General features: G+C 33.5%; 9 protein-coding genes across 9 annotated transcripts; 5 read left to right on the top strand and 4 right to left on the bottom strand.

Annotated features, from left to right (window-relative positions):
• Positions 1-2,426: 2,426 nt before the first annotated feature.
• On the top strand, positions 2,427-3,914 carry hgsA (hydroxymethylglutaryl-CoA synthase; the record flags this gene model as incomplete). The annotated part of the gene is made up of 2 exons (XM_004362325.1): positions 2,427-3,224; positions 3,321-3,914. The coding sequence occupies 2 exons, from the start codon at positions 2,427-2,429 to the stop codon at positions 3,912-3,914; spliced, it is 1,392 nt and encodes a 463-aa protein (XP_004362382.1).
• A 509-nt stretch (positions 3,915-4,423) lies between these two features.
• Positions 4,424-5,878, top strand: DFA_02773 (uncharacterized protein; the record flags this gene model as incomplete). The annotated part of the gene is made up of 1 exon (XM_004362324.1): positions 4,424-5,878. One exon carries the CDS (start codon positions 4,424-4,426, stop codon positions 5,876-5,878), a length of 1,455 nt encoding a protein of 484 aa, XP_004362381.1.
• A 458-nt stretch (positions 5,879-6,336) lies between these two features.
• On the bottom strand, positions 6,337-7,656 carry DFA_02772 (microtubule interacting and transport domain-containing protein; the record flags this gene model as incomplete). Its single annotated transcript, XM_004362323.1, has 6 exons — positions 6,337-6,577; positions 6,636-6,775; positions 6,825-6,969; positions 7,042-7,239; positions 7,326-7,369; positions 7,465-7,656. 6 exons carry the CDS (start codon positions 7,654-7,656, stop codon positions 6,337-6,339), a joined length of 960 nt encoding a protein of 319 aa, XP_004362380.1.
• A 913-nt stretch (positions 7,657-8,569) lies between these two features.
• iksA (putative protein kinase) lies at positions 8,570-11,375 on the top strand (the record flags this gene model as incomplete). The annotated part of the gene is made up of 4 exons (XM_004362322.1): positions 8,570-8,685; positions 8,789-9,810; positions 9,878-10,491; positions 10,554-11,375. The coding sequence occupies 4 exons, from the start codon at positions 8,570-8,572 to the stop codon at positions 11,373-11,375; spliced, it is 2,574 nt and encodes an 857-aa protein (XP_004362379.1).
• A 142-nt stretch (positions 11,376-11,517) lies between these two features.
• On the bottom strand, positions 11,518-11,664 carry DFA_02770 (uncharacterized protein; the record flags this gene model as incomplete). The annotated part of the gene is made up of 1 exon (XM_004362321.1): positions 11,518-11,664. One exon carries the CDS (start codon positions 11,662-11,664, stop codon positions 11,518-11,520), a length of 147 nt encoding a protein of 48 aa, XP_004362378.1.
• A 555-nt stretch (positions 11,665-12,219) lies between these two features.
• Positions 12,220-13,517, top strand: DFA_02769 (uncharacterized protein; the record flags this gene model as incomplete). The annotated part of the gene is made up of 3 exons (XM_004362320.1): positions 12,220-12,822; positions 12,895-13,194; positions 13,506-13,517. The coding sequence occupies 3 exons, from the start codon at positions 12,220-12,222 to the stop codon at positions 13,515-13,517; spliced, it is 915 nt and encodes a 304-aa protein (XP_004362377.1).
• Positions 13,518-14,201: 684 nt separating this feature from the next.
• DFA_02768 (uncharacterized protein) lies at positions 14,202-19,206 on the bottom strand (the record flags this gene model as incomplete). Its single annotated transcript, XM_004362319.1, has 2 exons — positions 14,202-18,991; positions 19,101-19,206. 2 exons carry the CDS (start codon positions 19,204-19,206, stop codon positions 14,202-14,204), a joined length of 4,896 nt encoding a protein of 1,631 aa, XP_004362376.1.
• A 456-nt stretch (positions 19,207-19,662) lies between these two features.
• On the bottom strand, positions 19,663-21,659 carry DFA_02767 (uncharacterized protein; the record flags this gene model as incomplete). Its single annotated transcript, XM_004362318.1, has 2 exons — positions 19,663-19,735; positions 19,969-21,659. 2 exons carry the CDS (start codon positions 21,657-21,659, stop codon positions 19,663-19,665), a joined length of 1,764 nt encoding a protein of 587 aa, XP_004362375.1.
• A 491-nt stretch (positions 21,660-22,150) lies between these two features.
• DFA_02766 (dephospho-CoA kinase) lies at positions 22,151-22,762 on the top strand (the record flags this gene model as incomplete). Its single annotated transcript, XM_004362317.1, has 1 exon — positions 22,151-22,762. One exon carries the CDS (start codon positions 22,151-22,153, stop codon positions 22,760-22,762), a length of 612 nt encoding a protein of 203 aa, XP_004362374.1.
• Positions 22,763-22,867: the final 105 nt, after the last annotated feature.

Here is a 22,867-nt window from a genome sequence, read left to right as displayed (position 1 = left end):
CTCTCTTCTACTGAAAAGTTTTATGATTTTAATTTATGTGTTAATAGATGTTTGTTTAAAAAGAACAACAACAGTCTTCTCCTCTGGATTATTACAAACTATTGTCTTGTTTTCTTGTCGTTAAAAATGCATTGATTGTTTCTCTACTCTACTACACCATACACGATCGTGGTTGCAAAAACACTAGTACCCACCCACGCCAACCGTTGAGTGTGTGTAATAGTAGTGTATGATCAGAGATTGGTGTATGATATAATGAAAAATGTTGTATGACTATTGCAAAGATTCATAGTTGGTGCCAATGCAAAGAAAGATTTAAATCGATCAGATGATTTGATGGATTGATTGATTGATCGATTGATTGGTTAAGTTTGGTTATTATAGTGCTGTCTGCCCGCCTGCTTGCTGATGGTGTATGTGTGGGTGTGTTTTTGGTGACTACTTCCATTAGGATCATGGAAGTCCCAATCTATAAATGACACTTACATCAAAAAAAAGGGATAGATACTATATCTGAGTCGTGATGATGATGTTGATTATACAATGCTTGACGAGTACTTTTGTAAAAAGCACCTCTCAAGCAACTATTGTTGATTATAATAATAAATCGTATAAAAGTAGTTTGATTCTCTCTCTCTCTTTAAAGTGCTACTGATGATGTTTAAGGTTTGTTGGGTGTAGAGAGGGAGAGCTGCTGTGCTGTTGCTGATGATGCAAAGTCATGAGAGGGAAACCCAAAAAAAACCAATTTTTTTTAAATTTTCTTGCAGATTGTTCAACGGACAAATTTTGGCGATCGGAAGTTCATCTGAGTGGTATACATCTATCTGATCACATGATTTTTTTATATATTTTTGAAATCATACCCACCAAACTTTGTATTTCCCGTTCACGAATATAGTTTATATTTATAAAGTGTGTATTATTTGTAGGGTATATATATATATAAGGATCAATCTCATACTTGACAGCATGCAGCAGATAAGATGTGCAGGGTTGGTATGACTTTTTATTCTCCATAAAAGGTGACGACGACGATGATGTAAAATGTTTACCAATGTATGGGCAATAATGGATCTACCTAAATAACAAACCCTCCATTCCCACAACTTCATTCATCTTCACCACATTACTATGTAAATATTAATAGCGTGTGGGGGGGATCTGCTAGCTTTGCTTAGATGGTATTACCAATACTCATTAGTAAGCATGTAATAATATAAACTACAACCAATTTTATCTATTCTATCTATAACCTCTATTAAATAAAATAATATTAATTTATGACTTGGTTTAATCCACCCCCTTGAATAGGATTAGGTCGGGAGAATGGTTGGTTCCAAGAATGAACAGATTCACTTTCATCCCTGTATTGGGATAATTATGTGTTGATGATCGTTTTTGTCGGTTTGCAGCACTGGTAAGCACGAGATTTTTTTACGAAAACTGCCCCTATCCTATGGCAGAGAGTCAACGAAAAATGCGCAAAATAGTGATGATCAGACGATTCGACCGCTTCAAAAAAGGTGGCAGATTCCTGAGCAATAACAATTATTTTTAACTTTTAGACAGAGCAATTGCAATGGGTGTGAGGTTCTTACTGTTCTTGTGTGCTAAAGAAACCAATTAATATAAATTTTCATGAAAAATTGGGCATAGGGTAAGATATTTTTGTTCATCTCTCCTCGCTTGATACCAGCAATGAGGCGGCTCATGTGGGTGAGGGTATCTCTCTCTTGTGTTCACGAGGGAAACCATGAACATTAAATTAAATTTATTTTATTTTTTTATCATTTTCAAGAGAGAGAGTTAGATTTTCCCATCCCAACTAACTCTTACCTAAAACACTTTTTATCTCCTCTCTCACAGTTCACACACATACGCTACAATAACTCTCCAACAACCAACCAAACAAATAAATAAATAATAATCATTCATTATCTTTTTATTTGTGTATTTTAATATTTCACTATTCTATATCACATACTATACTATTTTAATAATCAAAATTATTTTATTATTATATACTATATCTATATTTAATTGTTCAACTTACCCCTACTCGACAATTAAATTATTATTATAATATATATTTATATAAATACATTACACATTTTTAAACTAGATAAACTAGATAAACGAATATCAACCAATCACTCTACTCTTTAAACACAAATACCGCACCCCTTTGCTACATTACCTACCAAACACATCAATCATAAATCTCACATTTGTTTGATTTTCAATCTTCACACATTCGACCAATCATTTCAAAACGACACTATTTTTTTTCTTTTAAAAAAATATTTAACACAACAAATTAATTTGACTGTTCATTTTTGATCATTTACTTTTCTATTTAAAATCACAACAACCTTTACTACAACTTTAAATCACTCTATTTATATATACTTTAATTTAAAAAAATGAATAATACAAGACCAGAAAATGTTGGTATTTTAGGAATGGAAATCTATTTTCCAAAGACCTATGTAGCCCAAGAAGATTTGGAAAAGTTTGATGGAGTCTCTGCCGGTAAATACACTGTCGGTCTTGGCCAAACCAATATGTCCTTTTGCGGTGATCGTGAGGACATTTACTCATTGTCACTCAATGCCGTCTCGAATCTCTTGGAAAAGTACAACGTTGATCCACACTCGATCGGTCGTCTTGAAGTCGGTACCGAGACTGTCATTGACAAGGCCAAATCCATCAAGACTGTTTTGATGGATCTCTTTGCCGCCTCGGGCAACACCTCTATCGATGGTATCGACACCATCAACGCCTGCTACGGTGGTACCTCTGCCTTGCACAATGCCCTCCAATGGATCGAGTCCTCGTACTGGGATGGTCGTAACGCCATTGTCGTCGCCGGTGATATTGCCGTTTATGAAAAGGGTCCAGCCCGTCCAACCGGTGGTGCCGGTGTCGTTGCCATGCTCATTGGTCCAAACGCACCCATCACCTTTGAGTCTGGTCTCCGTGGTGTCCACATGGAGAATGTCTATGACTTTTACAAGCCTGACATGGAATCCGAGTACCCACGTGTCGACGGTAAGCTCTCCATCTCTTGTTACCTCCGTGCCATCGATAACTGCTACGGTCGTTACCGTAACACCTTTGAGCGTAAATACAGTCCCTCTAAATTCGATCTCTCTCAAGTCGACTATGCCATCTTCCATTCACCATACAACAAATTGGTTCAAAAATCTTTTGGTAGAATGGTATGTAAATCCCAAAAAATCCTTAACACCCCGTATAAGAAAATCCTTGGACTAATTTTTATTGATTCAAATTTATTTTTATTTCCCCTTACTTAGTTATACAATGACTTTTTAAATAATCCAAATGAAGAAAAGTTCAAGTCACTTCAACAATATGCTTCATTGAAGCCTGAAGAGACCTACTTTAACACTGACTTGGAAAAGGCATTGATCAGTCTCTCCAAGGAAGACTATAACACCAAGGTAGCTCCATCGACCCTCTTGGCCAAACAACTCGGTAACACCTACTGTGGCAGTACCTATTCAGGCTTGTTGTCACTCTTTAACGAGCGTAGCAAGGATTTGATTGGTAAGCGTGTCCTCACATTCTCGTACGGTTCTGGTTTATCAGCCTCGGCCTTCTCTTTCAAAGTTCGTTCATCGATCGAGGAGATGGTCCAAAAGGTAGATCTCAAGAACCGTCTTGATGCCCGTACCCGTGTCACTCCAGAGGAATTCACCTCCACCCTTACTCTCCGTGAACAACGTCACAACCTCAAGGACTACACTCCATCCGACTCTGTCAATAGTCTCTTCCCCAATTCCTTCTACTTGAAGCGTGTCGATGATGTTGGTAGAAGACAATACGACCGTACCTATTCTACTCTTCGTCGTGTTTACAATGTTGCCAAATGTTTAAAGAAAATCTAGAAAGAAGTCTCAACAAACGCAACAATCCAACTCATTGAATAAACCAATCATGATGATAAACAAATATTTTATTTGTTTCCAAAACCAAAAGTAGTTATTTTATTAATTAATTTAATATGACTCAATTTTAAAGAAGAAATGAGGAATGAATAATCCCAAGTAATAGAGAAGTGTTATATTGTTGATCCAACCATATTCACTTATAGTAACTACCAGTTCAAAAGAGGGAAGCTCAGTATTTCTATCTCTCTGACTTGGATTTCTCATCTCTTTTTCGACGAGTTTTCAAAATGTTTCAGAGAGCACCGTCATCTACAAAGTTGAAGGTCGTCTTTCATTCTCATTATCTGGGGAACTAGCACTAAAGATGAGAATGGACCAGTTTTACTATCATTATTTATACAAGTGATCTTTGTTTACAATGTAAATCAATACAACATACAACATACATACATATAAGTTTTATATATTCTAGATATAAACAATAGTAAATAATAATAATAATAATAATGGCTACAACAACAAAAGTATTACAACTTATTGAAAGTGGACAAGATTGGGATACAATCAAACAACATTTACCTACTACTACTACTACTACTACTACTACTACTAGTCAATTAGAATTAATTGATGAGAGTAAAAGATCAAAAGCAATCAACCAATATTGTTCATTACCTAATGCAACCTTGTCAACATTGAAAGAACTGTTGGTATGGTCACCAGATTTTGAACCAAGCCCAGAATTGATGGATCATGTTTCCTTTATTGGTAATATTGATATTCTACAATACTTGCATACCCGTTATCCAGATATCGTTTGTTCAGTCAATGCCATGGATCTAGCTTGTCAGGCCGGCAAATTGGATGTCGTCAAGTTCCTCCATTTCAACAGACTTGAAGGTTGCACAAAGAGAGCCATGGATAGAGCTATCGAGAATAATCATCAAGATATTATTACCTTTTTAAAAGAGAATAGAACTGAAGGTGCTAGTAAGATTATGACAACAAAGAAGGAATCACAAACTACTATTACTACTACTACTACAGAATCATCTTCATCTTCTTCTTTAACTGGAATTGCAAATGAAAAGGAGGGTAACTTGGAAGAGTTTAAAAGATTGTTAAAAGAACAAGAAGAAGAAGGAGGAGAGGTAGAATTAACAAAAAAGACAACTGAAAAGACTCTATTGTTGGCTGCTTCCAAAGGTAACATTGATATTGTCAAATACATTATTGAAAACAAACTTGGCAAAGGTGAAGTTAGAGATACCAAGATAATGGAAGAAGCATTTAGAGGAGAACATTGGCAAGTCGTAGAATTGTTACTTGAACATGGATGGGAATTGGGTATGGAGGAAATTCATATGGCAGTTATCAAAGGAAACTTGTCATGGGTCCAAAGAATCTATCCAACTTTGATAGGAAATAATGTTCCATGGAAGACTGTTGATGATGCCGCTGCCTATGGTCATTTGGATATTTTAAAGTTCTTTTATAGCGAGGGGTTCAGACTTTGTCGTCAAGTCGATCCACACAATGGTATGGCTCTTGCTGCAGAGAATGGTCACCTTGCCTGTGTCGAATTTATTCATTCTCGTAATCCAGACGTTGTAACTACCGATGCCATGGACTTGGCCGCAAAAAATGGTCATCTCTCTATCGTATCATTTTTACATCGTAACCGTAAAGAAGGATGCACTCAAAAGGCACTCGAAGCAGCTCTCTCCAATGGTCATTTGTCAGTTGCCAAGTACCTCGTAGAAAATGGTCTTGTCAAACAGTACAAATCAATGAATAATCGTATCATCAAAAATGGTTGGATCTCAATCCTCAAGTTTGTCCACAAACACTTTCCAGAATCAATCAATTTAGATCGTGTCAAAGAAGAGCATGAAAGATCAAACTCTTCAGCTTTTAATTATTTACAATCAGTTGGTGCATTCAACAAAAATAAAAAATAAATAAATAAATAAATCATTTATTATTTAAAGGGTTATACTTTTGTATCTTACACTTGTGTATTGTTATTTATTAATTTGATTTATAGATAATTTAAATAAATAAATTATTATTATTTGTTTTGTTAATTGTTCATGTTGGTTGGTTAGATAGATAGATAGATTAAGAGTTCTCCAACTCTTTTTCAAAAAATGGGTAGGAGGTCCAATGTCCAAAAATAAATAAATAGTTTGGTGATGGTGCTTTGTTGGTGATTGTAATTGTCTTTATGGAGGTGTGTGTGCATGCTACGTTAGTATGTTTCTGACTATGATAATGATTGTTGAGGTAGTAGTTTTGTTGAGTCGGGTGGGGGGGGGGGGGGGGGACATTGATATAAAATATTTGTTATTATTAATTATTGTTCTACAAGATTGATTTTGATTGTTTTGTTGTTGTTGTTGTTGTTGTCTATAGGTTATTATTTTATATCTTTTAATTTCATATAACTTTGTAAACTCTTTCTCATGTATCTATCCAACATGATGGTAAAATCTTTCATGACAAAGGCGCATACAACATTTGAAAAGAATTCTCCCACACGTTTTAATCTTGTTGCCAAACTATGGTTTCCTAGACTTTCACAACTATTCATCCATGATTCAAGGAATTGACTTTCCTCAAATACTGTATTTAATAGACCTACATAATCTTGTCCCTCTCTTTTTAAAAGATATATTAGTACGACAAGAAAGAAACATAGATCATAGATATATATACATTTTTGAAGAAGGAGCCAATCTAACGGCACCTTTTGCCAAACTATTACCAAACTTTTTCATTTTTCCAGCCCAACTCTTTTCGTTGATCTTTTCAATCTTTACTTCTGGTATAAATGATAGATGGAAATGTAATGAATTCTGAATAATATCCAATTGTGAACAAAAAATATTCAATCTCTTTTGATACATTGTCGATATTCTTTTTGTCGATCACTGGATTAGAAGAGTCTGATGAAGATGCGATCGATCTTAATTTTGAAATCAATTCCGATACTTCTGCCAAACTTTGAATCTTTGTTTGTACTGCTACCAATTTACATCCTGTTTGTTGCCTTTTCAAAAAAAAAAAAGATTAATTACTGACCGATAATAATAATAATAATACTACTAGTAATGATACATACCATACAGATTTTGGAATATATAATCTTGGTGTTAGATAAGCACCACCTGTAATAGTTTTTGATAATACTCTCATCAACCAAAATGGTTTATATGATGCAAATGCTGGAATGGGATCTGATTGTAATCCTGATGGTGTCTCTTCAACAAACACTATATTCTCTTTGGCCGGTGAATTTACAACTCCATTTGATTGATTTCTTTTTGTACGAATAATATATAATGGTTAGTATATATACATATATATATTTGTTGTTGTTATTGCTTATAGATATTAGATAGTTACAATAAAGCTTCAAGTACATCTGCTCTTGCTTGATATTGCCTTGACTAAAATAGATTGATAGATAGATAGAGAGTCAGTGTGATCGATAACCGATGATAATGATGGTACTATGTATTCCCCTTCTTTTCGATCAACTCACCTTTTCCAACATTGCTTGATAATGCTCATCATTGAGAGCAGTTAGATCCTCTGGTGAATTCAATAGATTTGAAGCTTCTCTATAGTTTGTAATAGCAACAGAATAATCACCTCTATTATCAGCATTGACACCTATTCTAGCCAATGCCAATGCTTGTCGTACTGAATTTAATATCGCTTGATTATCTGCCATTATTATTGTTTGTTTCTTCTCTATGTTGTGTTGTTAGTCTCTCTGCTGTTCTCTGTCTCTATATATATGATACAAGTTAAGAAGGTAGGTTTTAATTTACAAAAAACAACAAGAGTTATAAACCTTGTTCCTAAATTGATTATTAAATTATAATGATAATGATGATGATGATAATGATAATGATAATGAGGAGTGGTCTTCTCTATCTATCTGTAATCGTGGTCACTGATTGATTACATACAATCATTCAATCTTTGTTGTTGTTGTTGTTGTTGTTGTTGTTGTTGATGTTGTTTCTAATAATATTGTGTCTATTATTATTTGGTCAATATTCTTCTTCTTCCTTGCTTTCTTTTATACACAACAATAATTGTAATTGATTTGATTGATAGACTGACAAAAAAATAATAGTTTCTTGATGATGTGTGTGTTTTTTCAAAAGTAGATTTTTTAAACACACAAAATTGGTTTAATCATGATGGTATTATGAGAAATACTCCTCTCATTTCTTTTCTTTCCTGTTGCCAACCAATTTATTATTAGATAACTTTATTAAAATAAAAAAATATAAAATTTAATAAACTTTCTTTTGAAAAATACTTTTAACTCATATAATTTTGTTTGATCAAATTTTAAAGTACTACGCTTTGGAGATTATTGGAGAAACCATTGTTTTCGTTTTATTAAAAATTAAAAATAAAAATAAACTACATGGTAGTTCGACTTCAACTAAAAATTAATTAATCAACTACCAAACCTCCTGATTTTTCATTTTTTTTTTTTGGAGTTGATTGAACATAATATAGATAGAACAAACAAACAAACAAACAAACAAACAAACAAACAAACAAACAAACAAACAAACAAACAAACAAACAAACAACAGATAGATATAGATATAAATACAACAGATATGACACACCCTGATCTTGGAATCACGACAACATCATCATCATCATCATCATCGAATAATACTAATAATAATCAACAACAACTAGTTATTTATCATGATAATCTTCAAGTCATATTGTATGTTTATTTATTGATTAATTGATTCATTTCATTGTAATCTTGTGTGTATTTGAAAACTAACCATCTCTCTACTTATCTACTTATATATTGCATATGATAGACATAATGAAGATATTGATAAAATAGTATTGTGGGATGCTAATAATAAGAGATTGGTCGTTCGAAACACACCATCTAGTATAGGTTCAGGCTCAACTGTCACTACTACTACAACCACCACTACTACTGCTTCAACTAATACTGGTAGTAGTAGTAGCAGCAGTAGCAGTAGCAATAGTTTTGGAAGTTTAGTCATATCTCCGCCACCCGTACAACAACTACCACCTCCTCAACAACAATCAAATGTTTCTTCATCCATAACCTCTACGTCGTCATCATCATCATCATCATCATCGTCACATGGAGGATTAATCATTAGAAATACATCATCATCGATTCATCATCATCATCATCAAGTATGTCCAATGTGTAAAAGATCTTTTATTGGTGACTCTAGTGATCATGATTCAACACAATCAACTGTCGAAAGTAATACATCTACTAGAAGACATGGACATGTATTGGGAGATGACGATGAAGATGATAATCGAAACAATTTAAAGAAAATGAGAATGCCATCACCATATATGTCAAAAGATTATTTCCTTTTACTTGGTTCTTCTTCTTCTTCTGAAAATAATAACAACAATAATAATAATACATCATTTGGTAATAATACAACAACTGCGGCAGCATTTACAGATGAATTTTTAAACATTGGATATTATAAGAAATTCTTTAAAGAGGTGATAAAGATTGGGTCTGGTGGATTTGGAGCTGTTTATTATTGTAGACATTTGATTAATGGTATCGATCTTGGAGAGTATGCCATTAAAAAGGTACCGGTTGGTGAAAACTTGCCTTGGCTCTTTCGTGTATTAAAAGAGGTGAAAGCATTGGAAACACTTCAGAAACACAAAAATATCATAAACTATAAACATAGTTGGTTAGAGTATGATCAACCTGCTGATTTTGGTCCGCGTGTTCCTTGTCTCTACATTTTAATGGAGTATGCTAACTCTGGTAATTTACAAGGTTATATGGCTGAAAATGATGTATTACCTGAAAATGAAATTTGGAGTTGTAAGTTGACAGGTTTGAACAGAAAAGATATCTAAAAAAGCTAGCTAACAATTATGTTTTCTTCTAGTTTTTATTGATCTTTGTCATGGTATTGGTTACCTTCATCATAGTAATATTATTCATCGTGATTTAAAACCTCAGAATATATTATTACATCAATCTTATGATCCAGTATGTGATAGTCAAGTTTCACATTTAATGATTAGTGATTTTGGAACATGTGATTCGATTGATGATATAGCAGGCGATCATTTAAATGTTGGAGGACAACAAAGAATTAAAAGAACAGGTAATACTGGTACAATGGATTATATTGCACCTGAACTACTGGAACGTAATGAAATGGGAGAATACACAGCCTTTTGTAATGAAAAGTGTGATATATGGTCATTGGGTATCTTGCTCTATGAAATGGCATATGGACGTTTGCCATTCAAGCATGCTGGTAATCCATTCCTTGACGAAGACCCTAATCGTGATACCGATAAACTGATCGAGGAAATTGAACAATTCTCAGATAGTAAACTTGGTCTTCCATCAGATCCCTCTCGCTCCAAAGAGTTAAAGGAATTAATTGTTGCCCTTCTTCGTCGTAATCCACTTCATCGACCAACTATTGCCCAAATCCTATCAACTCCTTTTGTTCAAATGAAAACAAAACAATTATCACTTCATCCAATTGTATGTTAAACTGAAAATGACAAGTTGTGCAAATGAAATTGATTATTTAATATTTATTTTAGAATGTAGAGATTGAAAGAAATGAAAGAAAGGCAGAGATTAAAAGAAGAAAAAATATTGTTAAAAGATCAAAAGAACATATCCATTTGGAAGAGGAAGTAGAAGAAGTAGAGGAAAAAGAAATCAGTTCCTCCAACAACAAATCATTTTACTTTGAAGAAAAAAAAGAACAAATCACCAGTCATGTAAATACAAGTCCAACAAAATCCAACAACAATGTACATAGTAATAATAATAATAATAATAATAATAGTGATGGTAGTGATACATTGGCAGTAATCAGTAGGAATATAGTGTCGATGATGTCATCTTCGCAATCCACTTCTCCTTCACATCGACGATTATTAACGTCTCCTCCGCCACCCGCCATTTCTCATCAACAACAACAACAACAACAACAGCAACAACAACAATTATCACCAACTACAACATCCATATCATCTGGATCATCATCATCATCTTCAGTATTGATAAAATTATCAAATATGATTGGAATGTCAATTACACAGACACGTTATATAACGCATCAGGTAATTGGGATGACAATGTTGATGCTTCATTTGTGGCTTTGTGTGAGTCATTGTTCACCTGGACTCGTCATCTATCCCATTATATTGTTGTCTTCGATGGCTCTTCGTGTTCCACTTCGAAATCGTTTGCTCTATCAAACACTGCAAACCATTCGTCTGCTTTGGTTTGTCGGTTTGACAATGATGACAAGTCACCGTAGTTGTAAATACAATGATGCATCTGATGACATTAATGCTATCATATTAGCATCATTCCTTTACTTGTTTAGTATGATATCATTCTATTCCATCTAAACTCGTAGTAAATGAACGTCGTCATCATCAATTTCCAAATGTTTTGATAATAAATATGATCATTAAAGATACCAACTAACTTGTTTTTGATGCATGTTTTATATTATTATTTACTATTTATTCCTTTCGCTATCCAATCTATTTAATCTTCATAAATCAACTTTAAAAGATCATCAATCTTTGAAACCAAATGACCTTGAGTAGCGAAAAAAGTAGTAGCCAAACCGAAAACACTGATGTCTCTAATGACAGCAAAGGTATTTTTACGTGCTTCACGATTACTAAACATGTTTTTGAGGTATGTCCAGATAGATGGTTCTTGATATTTGTATATTTCGTCGTCGGCACTATTGTTGTTGTTGTTGTTGCTGTTTCTTGCTCCCACGAGAAACAATACCTTCTTCAAAATCGTCGATATCTTGAGATGACATCTATAGAAAACAAAAGTTGTTGTAAATATATATGATCTCTGATATTATCTGCTGCTGCTGCTGCTGCTTCTGCTCTTTATCATACTTTTATATTATATATTATATATGTATAATTTAAATGAAATATAAAGAGATTAATCAAATGTGTCGCGTAATAATTAATAGTCGCTTTGAACAAAAAAAATAAATAAAAAAAAATAAAAAAATAAGACTGTCCCATTTTGGAACAATGAAAAATAGGACCGCCCATTTTGGAACAATTTGGGGTGAGATTTCATTCAATTAGTTATTGAGCAAAGAGAGAGATAAATAGATAATGTGTACACTATAGTACAATTTGTAAAATATAGTTTTTGTAGGAGTAGAGTGTAAATAGATTTATATATTAATAAAGAAAGAAAGAAAGAAAAAGGATGGAAGAGGAGTTAGAAAAATATATGATGAGTAGGGGATATTTTAAATCACCAATAACATCATCTTCATCATCACCATTTCATACAGATAAAAAGAATAAAGAAAAAAAACCAAAAGAAAATGATAGCAATACTTTGATTGCAGAGAAATATAATGTACAATTAAAGAACAAATTTGCAAGCTATTATTGTTATGATCAAGATAGCATTAGAATAACTCAATCAAACAGAGAATATATCTTTATGGTTGACCAAGTTTTAGAGAATGGATGGATAGATCCCAAAAGTGGATGTTGGTTGGTTGGCAATTGCAACTCTTTTATTGATCATTTCATGATGGACATGAAGAAAAAGAAGCCATCCGACAGTCATTACATGGTTCATTCCTACGATTGTGATCTTTTTCGGGAACAAGACCATCCAAAATACCAGTTAAAATGTTGTCGTCCATCACACCTCTATTGGAGTACATTGGAAGATTCACTAGATGCTGCCGAGGAAGAACCTGAATGTGGAATCTGTCTTGATATCGTCGATGACAAAGCAAAACCAGATGGATGTAGACATATATTTTGTTTTGAATGTTTACATAGATGGTCAAAGGTATTTATTTTATTTATTTATTTTATTTATAATGAATTCATTTATTAATTTATAATTATTTTATTCATATAGACTGCCACTGTTTGTCCCAATTGTAAAGCAGATTTCCAAGAGATCCAAAGAGAGGGAGGAGAAAAACACGTACTTTGCGCAGTGGACAAGAGATTGGATAATTATTATCGGGATATCTTTTATGATGATGACTCTGATGACGACGATGATAGTGACGATAGTGATTATGGCGATAATAGCGATTATCACAACAATGACTCAGACGACAGCGATGACGATAGTGAAGAGTATTCGGATGACTTTGAGGATCCACATGAAAGATATATTAGAATGATGCACCAAAGAGTAGGTGTAGTATATGTATAAAGTTTAATAATAGTAATAATAATAATAATAATAATAATCAATTGTAAAATTTCATAGCCATAAAGTAAAACCATTTATGCCTAGAATATTATATCCTTGTACTATTTAAATATATTTTTGGATGGTCACTCAATTATCCAATGGTCATCTTCAAAAGTAGGTAAAGAAGGACATTTAACTCAAGATGACATTGATTTTACAGAATAGGCGACATTCCATTTTTTTGATCTTCCAAACCTCCAAGGCTATAGTCCACCAGTTTTTTTTTTTATAAGATTTTTTTATTTGTTTTGTTTTTCTTTTAGTACTCCTACTGATCTAATATATAATAATTTTATTGATTTATTCAAACATTACATCAATAAGGTCATTTTTTTCAAAATAATAATTTGAAAAATCCCTCTCATTTAACTTTTCAACAGGGTGAACTAGATCCAACAATTAAAAATAAAATATTTCTATTTGTCCATGCATTGAAATATTTCCAACAATAAAAAATAGATCCAATTTTTTCTTGAATCCAAAAACTTATTTCCTGATTTTCCACTTTTCAAAAGTAAACTCTTTTGTGGCACCTAAAAATATAAATAGGAGGGTTTTATGATCTAAAAGAATTGTCACTTGGTTCACAGCCATTTGACCAATCTTCTCTCAGAGTTTTTGCTCTGATTATGTGTAGTATCTGTTCTAGAAAGCTTAATCTCTTTCTGCCTCCACACGTTGCGAGGCTGTTATGATTAACCTAATTTATTTTGGAGTACTATGACTATTTATATTTGGCAACTATGTTGTCCACATTGTAAACAGTCTTCTATCGACCATGAATCGCACTATTATCATGGTAATAAAAAGGTAGACTCCCCACCCTTAATTTAATTAAAGAAAATATTAATGAGCGCTAAAAGTTCCACATGGAATATGATAATAATAAGTATGATCAAAAGAAAAAGTAAAAATAATAATGTTTAAATTATAGAAAATAATAAGGTGATTTACATTATTTATTCTTCATGTGTTGAGTTTTGGTTGTTTTGTTGTTGTTGCCTATGTGAACTAAGAGTGATTGTTAAATTAAAAGTATCATCGATATTATTATTGTTATTATTGTCGACAATAAAGCTTGAAAAGGCACCTGAATTTGTATCATCTTTGCTACTGTTACTATTATAGCTTTGACCAAGTTGTTGTTGTTTTTGAGTTTGTTTTTCCTCTTCTTGTCGTTGCAATTTACGATCGATAATAGAAGTGATACGGTTGTTGTAGTGGAGTTTTTGGTGTTTGATCCATTGGTTTCTTTTGTTTTGTGGAAGGAATCGCAAAACCAATGGATTGTTGAGGAGGAATGATTTGATCTCGGGCATGAGCTTCTTGCCGTACATGACTGCAAGAATAATACCATGTGTTGCGACAATGCCAGCGAGGATGAGAAGGATGATAGAGTCGATGGTACCCAAGGTTTGGATGCTGATGGAATCTGCGGGTTCGTTGTTGCTGACAAGCAAGTAGAAATAGATAAAATAAATCATTGCCAACGAGTTGAACTGGAGCCAGTTATCGGCATTGTCAAGGAAAGGCTTAAAATGGTATTGGAGGAATAGGGCGAGTACACAAACAACTGCATTGATTGAATTCTTGTTGAAAACGCCAATAACACCTCCACGGATCGTAATTGAGACGGCACTTGTCAAGAGAAGCTTTCTAACCAACTCTAGGCATTCCCAATACCAACAATTATCCTTGTAACCTGCATAAAGCAACGATAATCTTTCCTTTACCTTTTCTTCGCTAATAAGTCTACGGCGACGCCATAGATATAAAAGAATCCAAAAGAGTAGTGGTACACCAACTGGATAAAGAATAACGAAAATGACTCCAATGTACGCGTGCATTTGCCAATCGAACCCAGAGCAAAGAGTATTTAGATCGTATTGAAGGTAGTATTGACCATTAATCTCTACACAACTGTAAAGTGACAGTACCGTTTGACATACCGCCGAATATGTCAACAAGAATACCAAAAGAATATCTCTCCAAAGAGCATCTCTATTTGGATGCTTTAGTAACTTTTTACGTCTGATTCTTTCAAACAAGAGTCGTTGTTTAAGTGCCAAAATACTCTTTGTGGTACGTGTTGGATCGAGCAGATTATCTTCCAACAATGCTTCTGTTGTTTCATCATCTTCAACCTTTTTCTTGGCACTTGATTCTAGTTTTAGCACCTTTTCCAGCTCTCTAATATTGTTGTTAATCTCTTCGATTTCATCGTCGTTTAGGATAAACGATGAGCCGACAGATTCATCATTTGATCTTGGTGCAAAATCCTCCAAATTGTATTGTAAATTCTTGTCTCGTTGTTGATCTCTTTCCATCTCTTCGATCATTTGGTTTGCTTGATTATTTACAAATCTAATGTGTTTGATGGTACGTGTTATAAATTTGGTAGAATAATGAGCCACAACGATTAAAAAGATGATAAAGAGTGGAGAGACAACAGACACCCAATAGCTTTCGTAAAATGATACCTCTCGACCGAAAAGACAGTCCAACGAGATGGCATGTAAAATATCGACATTGGATAGGGTGACCAGAGTCAATAGCTTTTCGAGTGCCTCTTGATTGGTAGAGATGGTGACAGAGATGGAGCTGATAACCTGACCATAGGAAATGAGAATCTTGAGGGCAGAAAAGGTTACATTGACACCTGCCTTGTACGCAATCAACAAGAGTATCAACAATGCCAAGAAGAATAGGACGATCAAAAAGATGGTCTGATAAAAGTGTGGAGGACACTTTGAACAACTGTTGATATAGAAACTGTAACCATCGGTACATCCTGCACATGCTATTCCATAATAACCTTCTGAGCAATTACTATGCAGACCACCCAAGCAAGCACCTGTAAATGGACATGGAAAGACAAATGATGAGTTTGGATGAGGTGACCAATAATTTTCCAATGGATAAATTAAACCATTTGTACAGTTGGCTCCTATAGGACATGGAGTACATTCTAAACTGACAGACGACGATTGTGTTGCTACTCCATCATAGTCTTGTTGAGAGCTTGAATTTGTGGCACTATCGTAATATCCATAGGCACAAACACAAGTACTATAGTCTGATGAAGAGACAGAATCCTTTGGACATGGTAAACATTGTGACATTTTTGGGTCGGGAGCATACGTTGAATCGAGACATGGTGCACACGATCGACCATCACTACTACTAGTACCTATTGGACAAGGGGAACAAGAAGCACTACCATTTTTAGGGGCAATAGTACCTAGTTGACAAATACTACATTCAAAAGCAGAGTTTGGTGAAAAACTGCCAATGTGACATTTCTGACAACCTTTGTTTGGATTGGGACGATAGTAACCGGCAATACAATCCAAATTGAGTACCAATACACCCTGAGGTTGAAGAACAAAGGCATTGTTCATTGAACCATCCAACCTAGACAATGGAGTAAAAGCATTTTCTGGAAGTGGTATATAACTAACTTGTTGAAAGGTCGTATAGTCTACTGAAAAAACAACACCAGTTGTCAAATAGAAATAGGCAAATGCTGAATAACTATCTAAAAAGGCTCCACTACCGTCGGCAGGGAAAATGGAGAATGGGAATTGTGTTGGTGCCGATTCAAATAGAATATTACCAGTTTGCATATCCAACTTTTTGAACCAACAATCTGGTGTTGCCGTGACGACAGCAGATATACTTCTAAGCATCATTACCATGACCGTTGTATTTGATTCCTCTGTAAGAAAAGCATCCATCAATGTGCAATTACAATTGACAGTGTAAGAGAGCGATGGAGTATTGGTTGATGATTGATTGACCGATACAAACAATAGGTTCGAACCTGTTGGAGTAGATGCCTTGTTGTATATGATTGCATAATCATTGTAAGTGTAATCTAGTGCAATCGATAATCCTTGTGCTTGACCACCAGCCACTTTAATCTTCTCTTGAAATACAAAACCATGTCTTATCAATACAACTGCTCGATGAATAAAATTTTGACTTGTAATACTTGTAACAAAAAATGAAAATGATGGATATGATGAAGTGGATGTGGAAGTTGAAGTAGAAGTGGATAAAGAACGTCGACTATAGTTATGATTTCCATTATAATTATTTTGTATGACTTGTAGAGAATTAACTCGAAGTCGACTAGTGTATAGTGCCATTGAAGAGTCATAAAAATCTACAATCAAGGCAGAGAGAAGTGAACCTTGGGTATTTAAACTAAGTTGTGACCCAAAAAAGACATAGACCAAATTCTCTTTGACTTGGAACGAAGAGAATGGTAGAACCAAACCAACCTGAACACACATTACATTGGAAATATATTGTGTCGAATCTGTAGTAGCATTGACACGAATAACATCGATATAAGATACACCAGTAAATGTAGAAGCAAACGAAATGAATTGTTTTAACTTTGATGATGATTGTGTATATACCAAATCAATCATATTGTATGTTGGTGAATTAAATGAAAAAAATAATTCCAATGAAAGGTTACTTGGTAATGTTGTTGTTGTTGGTTGATGTAAATAGGTTAAAATATGTTGTTGTTGTTGTTGTTGATGTTGTTGACCTATTAGACTAAAAGTACTATTTGAACCTTTTAATAATATAATATTACAAGTTGAGGTGTCGGTGATGGGAGTTAGATCAATTTGATCATAGGTACAAGATAATAAGAATGAAGTGTCATTATATTTTGCATTACTGGCCATTGTCATCACTTCATTGTTTGAACGAGAGTTCCAAAACATATTCGTCTCCAGTACAGTATTGTTTAGTAGTGGCGATGGGAAGAATATTTGAATACCATACTTGTTGGTGTACACCAATACATAGTCGTGTACTTGATTGGCTTCACAACTAAAACTATTCACCTTGGTTGGAAAGCTAAATACGTTTTGTATTGTGAGACCCTTGGTTTCAATCTGCACCAAAAACTTTGATGGTTGATAGGCCATCTTGGTGAGAAAAGCATACAAATAGTCTTTATCACCTTGCCAAAAGTAGGAACATGTGTCAAACGACGATGGATAGAGTGGCGAGGCTACAACAGACGATATATTCAAGAGATTGACCTTGTAGATATAGGCAGTCGTCAGCTTATTGATCATAATATAGGCAGAACCTCCACTACAATCCAATAAACTCGATGTGATTTGTGGTTGCGTTTGACTCGGCAACGAATTGACCAACTCCAATGTAGTGGCATTATATTGATTCATTAATATACCAGGTATCGTTGAGGTTTGTGGTACTAGATAGATGTAACCATTGCAAAAGAATGCACTATTGAGTGAAGAGGATTGTGAATTATTGTTTTGTATGGCACCAATTTGCATTGTCTCTAGGTTGATCTTTACCAATTGCATCATGGTAGTGGTTAGAAATAGATTCTCACCAGATACATCTAGATTCAATGATAGTATTGGTGCTAGTTGTTGATAGTTTTTGAAAACATGAACAGAGTATTTAGAATTTACTTTGGTATTAATTAAATTCTCTAAATTCTCTGGTATTTTAAATTGATTATTATTAAATTGATTATTATTATTATTATTATTAGAAGAAGAAGAAGAAGAAGAAGTATTAAAAGTTGATGATGAATTGGTTAAATATAATTTCACTATAATATATTCAGTGAGAGTGGTTCCAGACGATGGATTAATTGCCAACAATAATATATAGTCGTTGAAAGGGTGAATGATTGAAAACTCAAACACTATTTGTTCGGGTCTTGAATAATCATTTAGTGAAACTATATATTTATATGTAGTAGTAGTAGTGGTGGTAGTAGTAGAGTAGTAAGAGTTAATAGGATGTTCATCGTCATCATCATGAATAGTTTGAATGACTTCACTATTTACCTTGATTGATAGATTCGATAAAGTTTGGTGAAAATGCTACTACCAAGAGTGCAAGTATTACAAATCTAAATATAAAACTACTACTACTATTACTACTGATTGTCATTGTTTTCTATATTATCATGCTTTGTCGACCTTTGGTTGTTATATGCTTAAAATATATAGTATAATACTACTACTACTAAACTGTGAATCGTGTGTATCGCGTGCGTATCTGTCTATCTCCTTTGCTATTTCTCTCTCCGAAATTATTTGTTGGGTGAACGCCACTAGAGTTTTCTGCGTCGAAAAGAAACAAGAGACGAAAGTGAGGTCAGCTCGATGTTGGCTCAGTGATCTTTTGCTTTTTTGATGATTTTCATGAGCTGTCCTCCCCGACCAAGATTTACTTGGCCCCTTGGGCATTAAAACAAAAAGATCCAACTTTTTGAAATAATCAACATTATCACACCAATTAGTAGTTAGTAGTAGTGATCAACTTATCTTAAAGATCTTTGATTATTATTATTTTATTTACAAATTTAGATACAATTATTTTAGTTTAGTTTGGTTAGTTATTATCTCAATGTGCATTATTATTATTAAAATCGGGATTATTATTATTATTATGATTATAATGATGATGATCATTGTAGCTATTATTATTATTATTTTGATTATTATTTTGATTATTATTATTATTATTATATCGGTAAACATCGTTGATTATTTGGTTATTAATTGATTTTCTTTGTTCGTAATGATTGGGGGCTGATGATCATTTAATAATTCTGGTTGGTTATTTTGGTCGTACGAATAAGATCTTTGATTTGATGGGTTGTGTTGGTGAAAAGTAAGAGGTGGTAACTGACGAGACATATCTACTAACTGCTGCGGCTGCTGTTCATCACTACTACTACTGCTACTACAAGAATTAAAGTTGGCCTCATCAACAAAACCAACACCAAAACCATTAGAATAGTCATGTGATTGTTTAGTGGTTTGAACCACCCTTTTTCTTTCAATGCCATGTCGCATAAAGCATTGTTTACATTTGGTCTTGTAGTTTTTTAGATCGGTTTTATAAAATTCTGTTAATGGAATTCCTTCTGGTGATGAGTTCCACCATTTAATATGATTTGGATCTAAACATGTTTTAGTTTCAATAGTTGGGGATGATTGGCTATTAAAAGTTTGGTGACTATTATTATTATTCAAAATAATAATGTTGTTGGTGGTATGACGTTGTGAAAAAGGTGATGATGTTGAAGTATCACTTAAATTTAATTCTTCTTGATCTGATGATGAAATAGGTGTTGGACTTGGTGGTGTTGAGTTATTATTATTATTTTGATTATTATTGTTATTGTATTGGTAATTTATATTTTCAATTGTGAGTTGTATATTATTATTGTTACTATTATTATTATTATATCTAGGTGGTAATGATTTTAACAACTCTGATCTATATCGCTTCTTATTCATTTGATTGTAGACTTGTGATTGTAATTGTATACAAATCTCACATTTGTCACTACAATGGTCGTGTATGTTCCTATTCTTTTCATGGTTCTCTAGTGATTTTGGTGCCACTTTTTTAGTGCATCCTTCATGTCTGCAATTCATCTTTGTGATTCCTTGTTTTCTTTTGACGCGTTCACATCTTTCACACTGTTGACCGCATTCTTTGGTATGAAAGGTATTATAATGTGCATAAAGTGCACTAACATATCCAATAGAAAATGTACATTCAACGTGATCACATTCAAATGCTTGTTGTTGTTGTTGTTTTCCATCAGTTGAAATAATTGTTTGTTGTTGTGGTTGAGGTTGTTGAGGTTGTTGAGGTTGTTGTTGTTGTTGTTGGATATGTTGATTTTGGTAGTGGATATGTTGTTCTAGTTCTTGTAGGGGTTGTTGTATCTGATTATTACGGTTATATTGAGGATATTGTGAATGTGTCGCCGCTGTATTATTATTATTTTGATTATAATGGTCATTGCCATTGCCATTGTTGATAGCCATTCTTTTAGTCGGTCGGTTGTTCGAAGAAGAAGAAGAAGAAGAAAACTCATTGTCTTGATCAGTGTCACTTGGTGAACGATCACCACCAATATAAATCGTCGTATTTCCATAGATTGGTGATTGTTGATATGAATATTGATGGTCATTATTACCATTGTTATTTCCATCGTTGTTGTTGTTATTGATTTGAATTATGGCCGATACATTTGTATCGGTTTGTGATGTATGCAAAGAAGAGGTGGAACGAGCAGGTGAATAGGAATGTACAGTACTTGGTGGTGGTGATGATGATGATGAATATTGTATAGGAGGTCGTTGTTGGTCTTGTTGTTGTTGATTATAGTGATGGTATCTCTCACCTGTCATCATATAACCCATAATCGATGATGACTGTTGTTTTTGTTGACCATCATGATGATGATGATTGTAGTAAATGTGACGATCATATTCATTGTCATCTGGTGAACTACTACTACTACTACAATGACTACTAAAATGATTGTGTTGTTGTTGACCATGGTCGGGATCAACGCGTTGGTTAGATATTTGCGTCATGATTTTTGTGAATCAAATTTTGTTTGTTTGTCTGTCTGTCTGTCTGTCTGTCTCTTTTGTCAAGATGTTAAGAAGATTATATCATTCTAATATCTCTATCAGTCTATCTGTCTGTCTGTCTGTTTGTCTGTTTGATATTTCTTTTAGACATCGATATTTATTTTGTAGTCTATGTCTTTTTTTTGTTTTTTTTGATCAGGAAAAAAAAAAAAAAAAAAAAGTCATTGTTTCAACGGTTTTCTCGTTATTAATTAGATTCAATCATGCATTCGTGGTCAAGGTAAAACAGAATGTATGATGAGATAGGATTTAGATTTCTTAAATCATTTAAATATCTAACCTTCCTTTATTCTTCTTAAAATATCTCTTTCTTTATATTAATAGTTGGTTGATTTTTATTTTGTAAAAATATCCCCTTTTTTTTAAAAAGTAATATAATATTGGATGATAGGTTGTATGTATATTATGACAACAAGATAGATAGATAGATAATGACAAAGATGATAAAGATTGGATTAACAGGAGGAATAGCATCTGGTAAATCGACAATACTAGGATACTTGAGTGAATTAGGGGTTAAGTGTATCGATGCAGACAAGGTGGCACACAATGTATACCAAAAGGATACTGATAGCTATCAAAAGATTGTTGGAGAGTTTGGTTTGGACATTGTAAACGAACAAGATGGATCAATAGATAGAAGAAAGTTGGGACCAATCGTATTCTCTAGTGCCGACAAGATGACTAAACTATGCTCTATAGTGTGGCCAGAGATGAAGACAATCATTCAACAACAATTCGATCAATACCAACAAGACAATGAACCAGCTGTCGTATTGGAAGCTGCTGTTTTAGTAGAGGCTGGATTCACCGAGCTAGTTGATACTATCTGGGTGACCAAAATCGATAGACAAGAAGCCATCAAACGTATATGTCAACGTAACAATCTCTCTGAACAAGAAGCAATCAAACGTATAGACAGTCAATTAAGTAATCAAGAACGTGAACAACATGCAACCGTTGTATTTGATACAACGGGTGACAAAGAAATAACAAAACAAAAAGTATTATCAGAGTATTTTAAATTGGTTCCAAAGAAATGAAAAGAAATAAATAAATAATAATAGGGTTTTGTAGAAATAATTATTTAATTTGTTTTATAATATAATATACATTTTATATATTAATGTATATAATCTATAAATATA

Source organism: Cavenderia fasciculata, assembly GCF_000203815.1.
Source record: "Cavenderia fasciculata unplaced genomic scaffold Scf_Dfasci-G-b-205a01.r1-3, whole genome shotgun sequence".
In the NCBI taxonomy this organism is placed as follows: Eukaryota; Evosea; class Eumycetozoa; order Acytosteliales; family Cavenderiaceae; genus Cavenderia; species Cavenderia fasciculata.
This window is presented reverse-complemented; position numbering and strand designations above follow the sequence as displayed.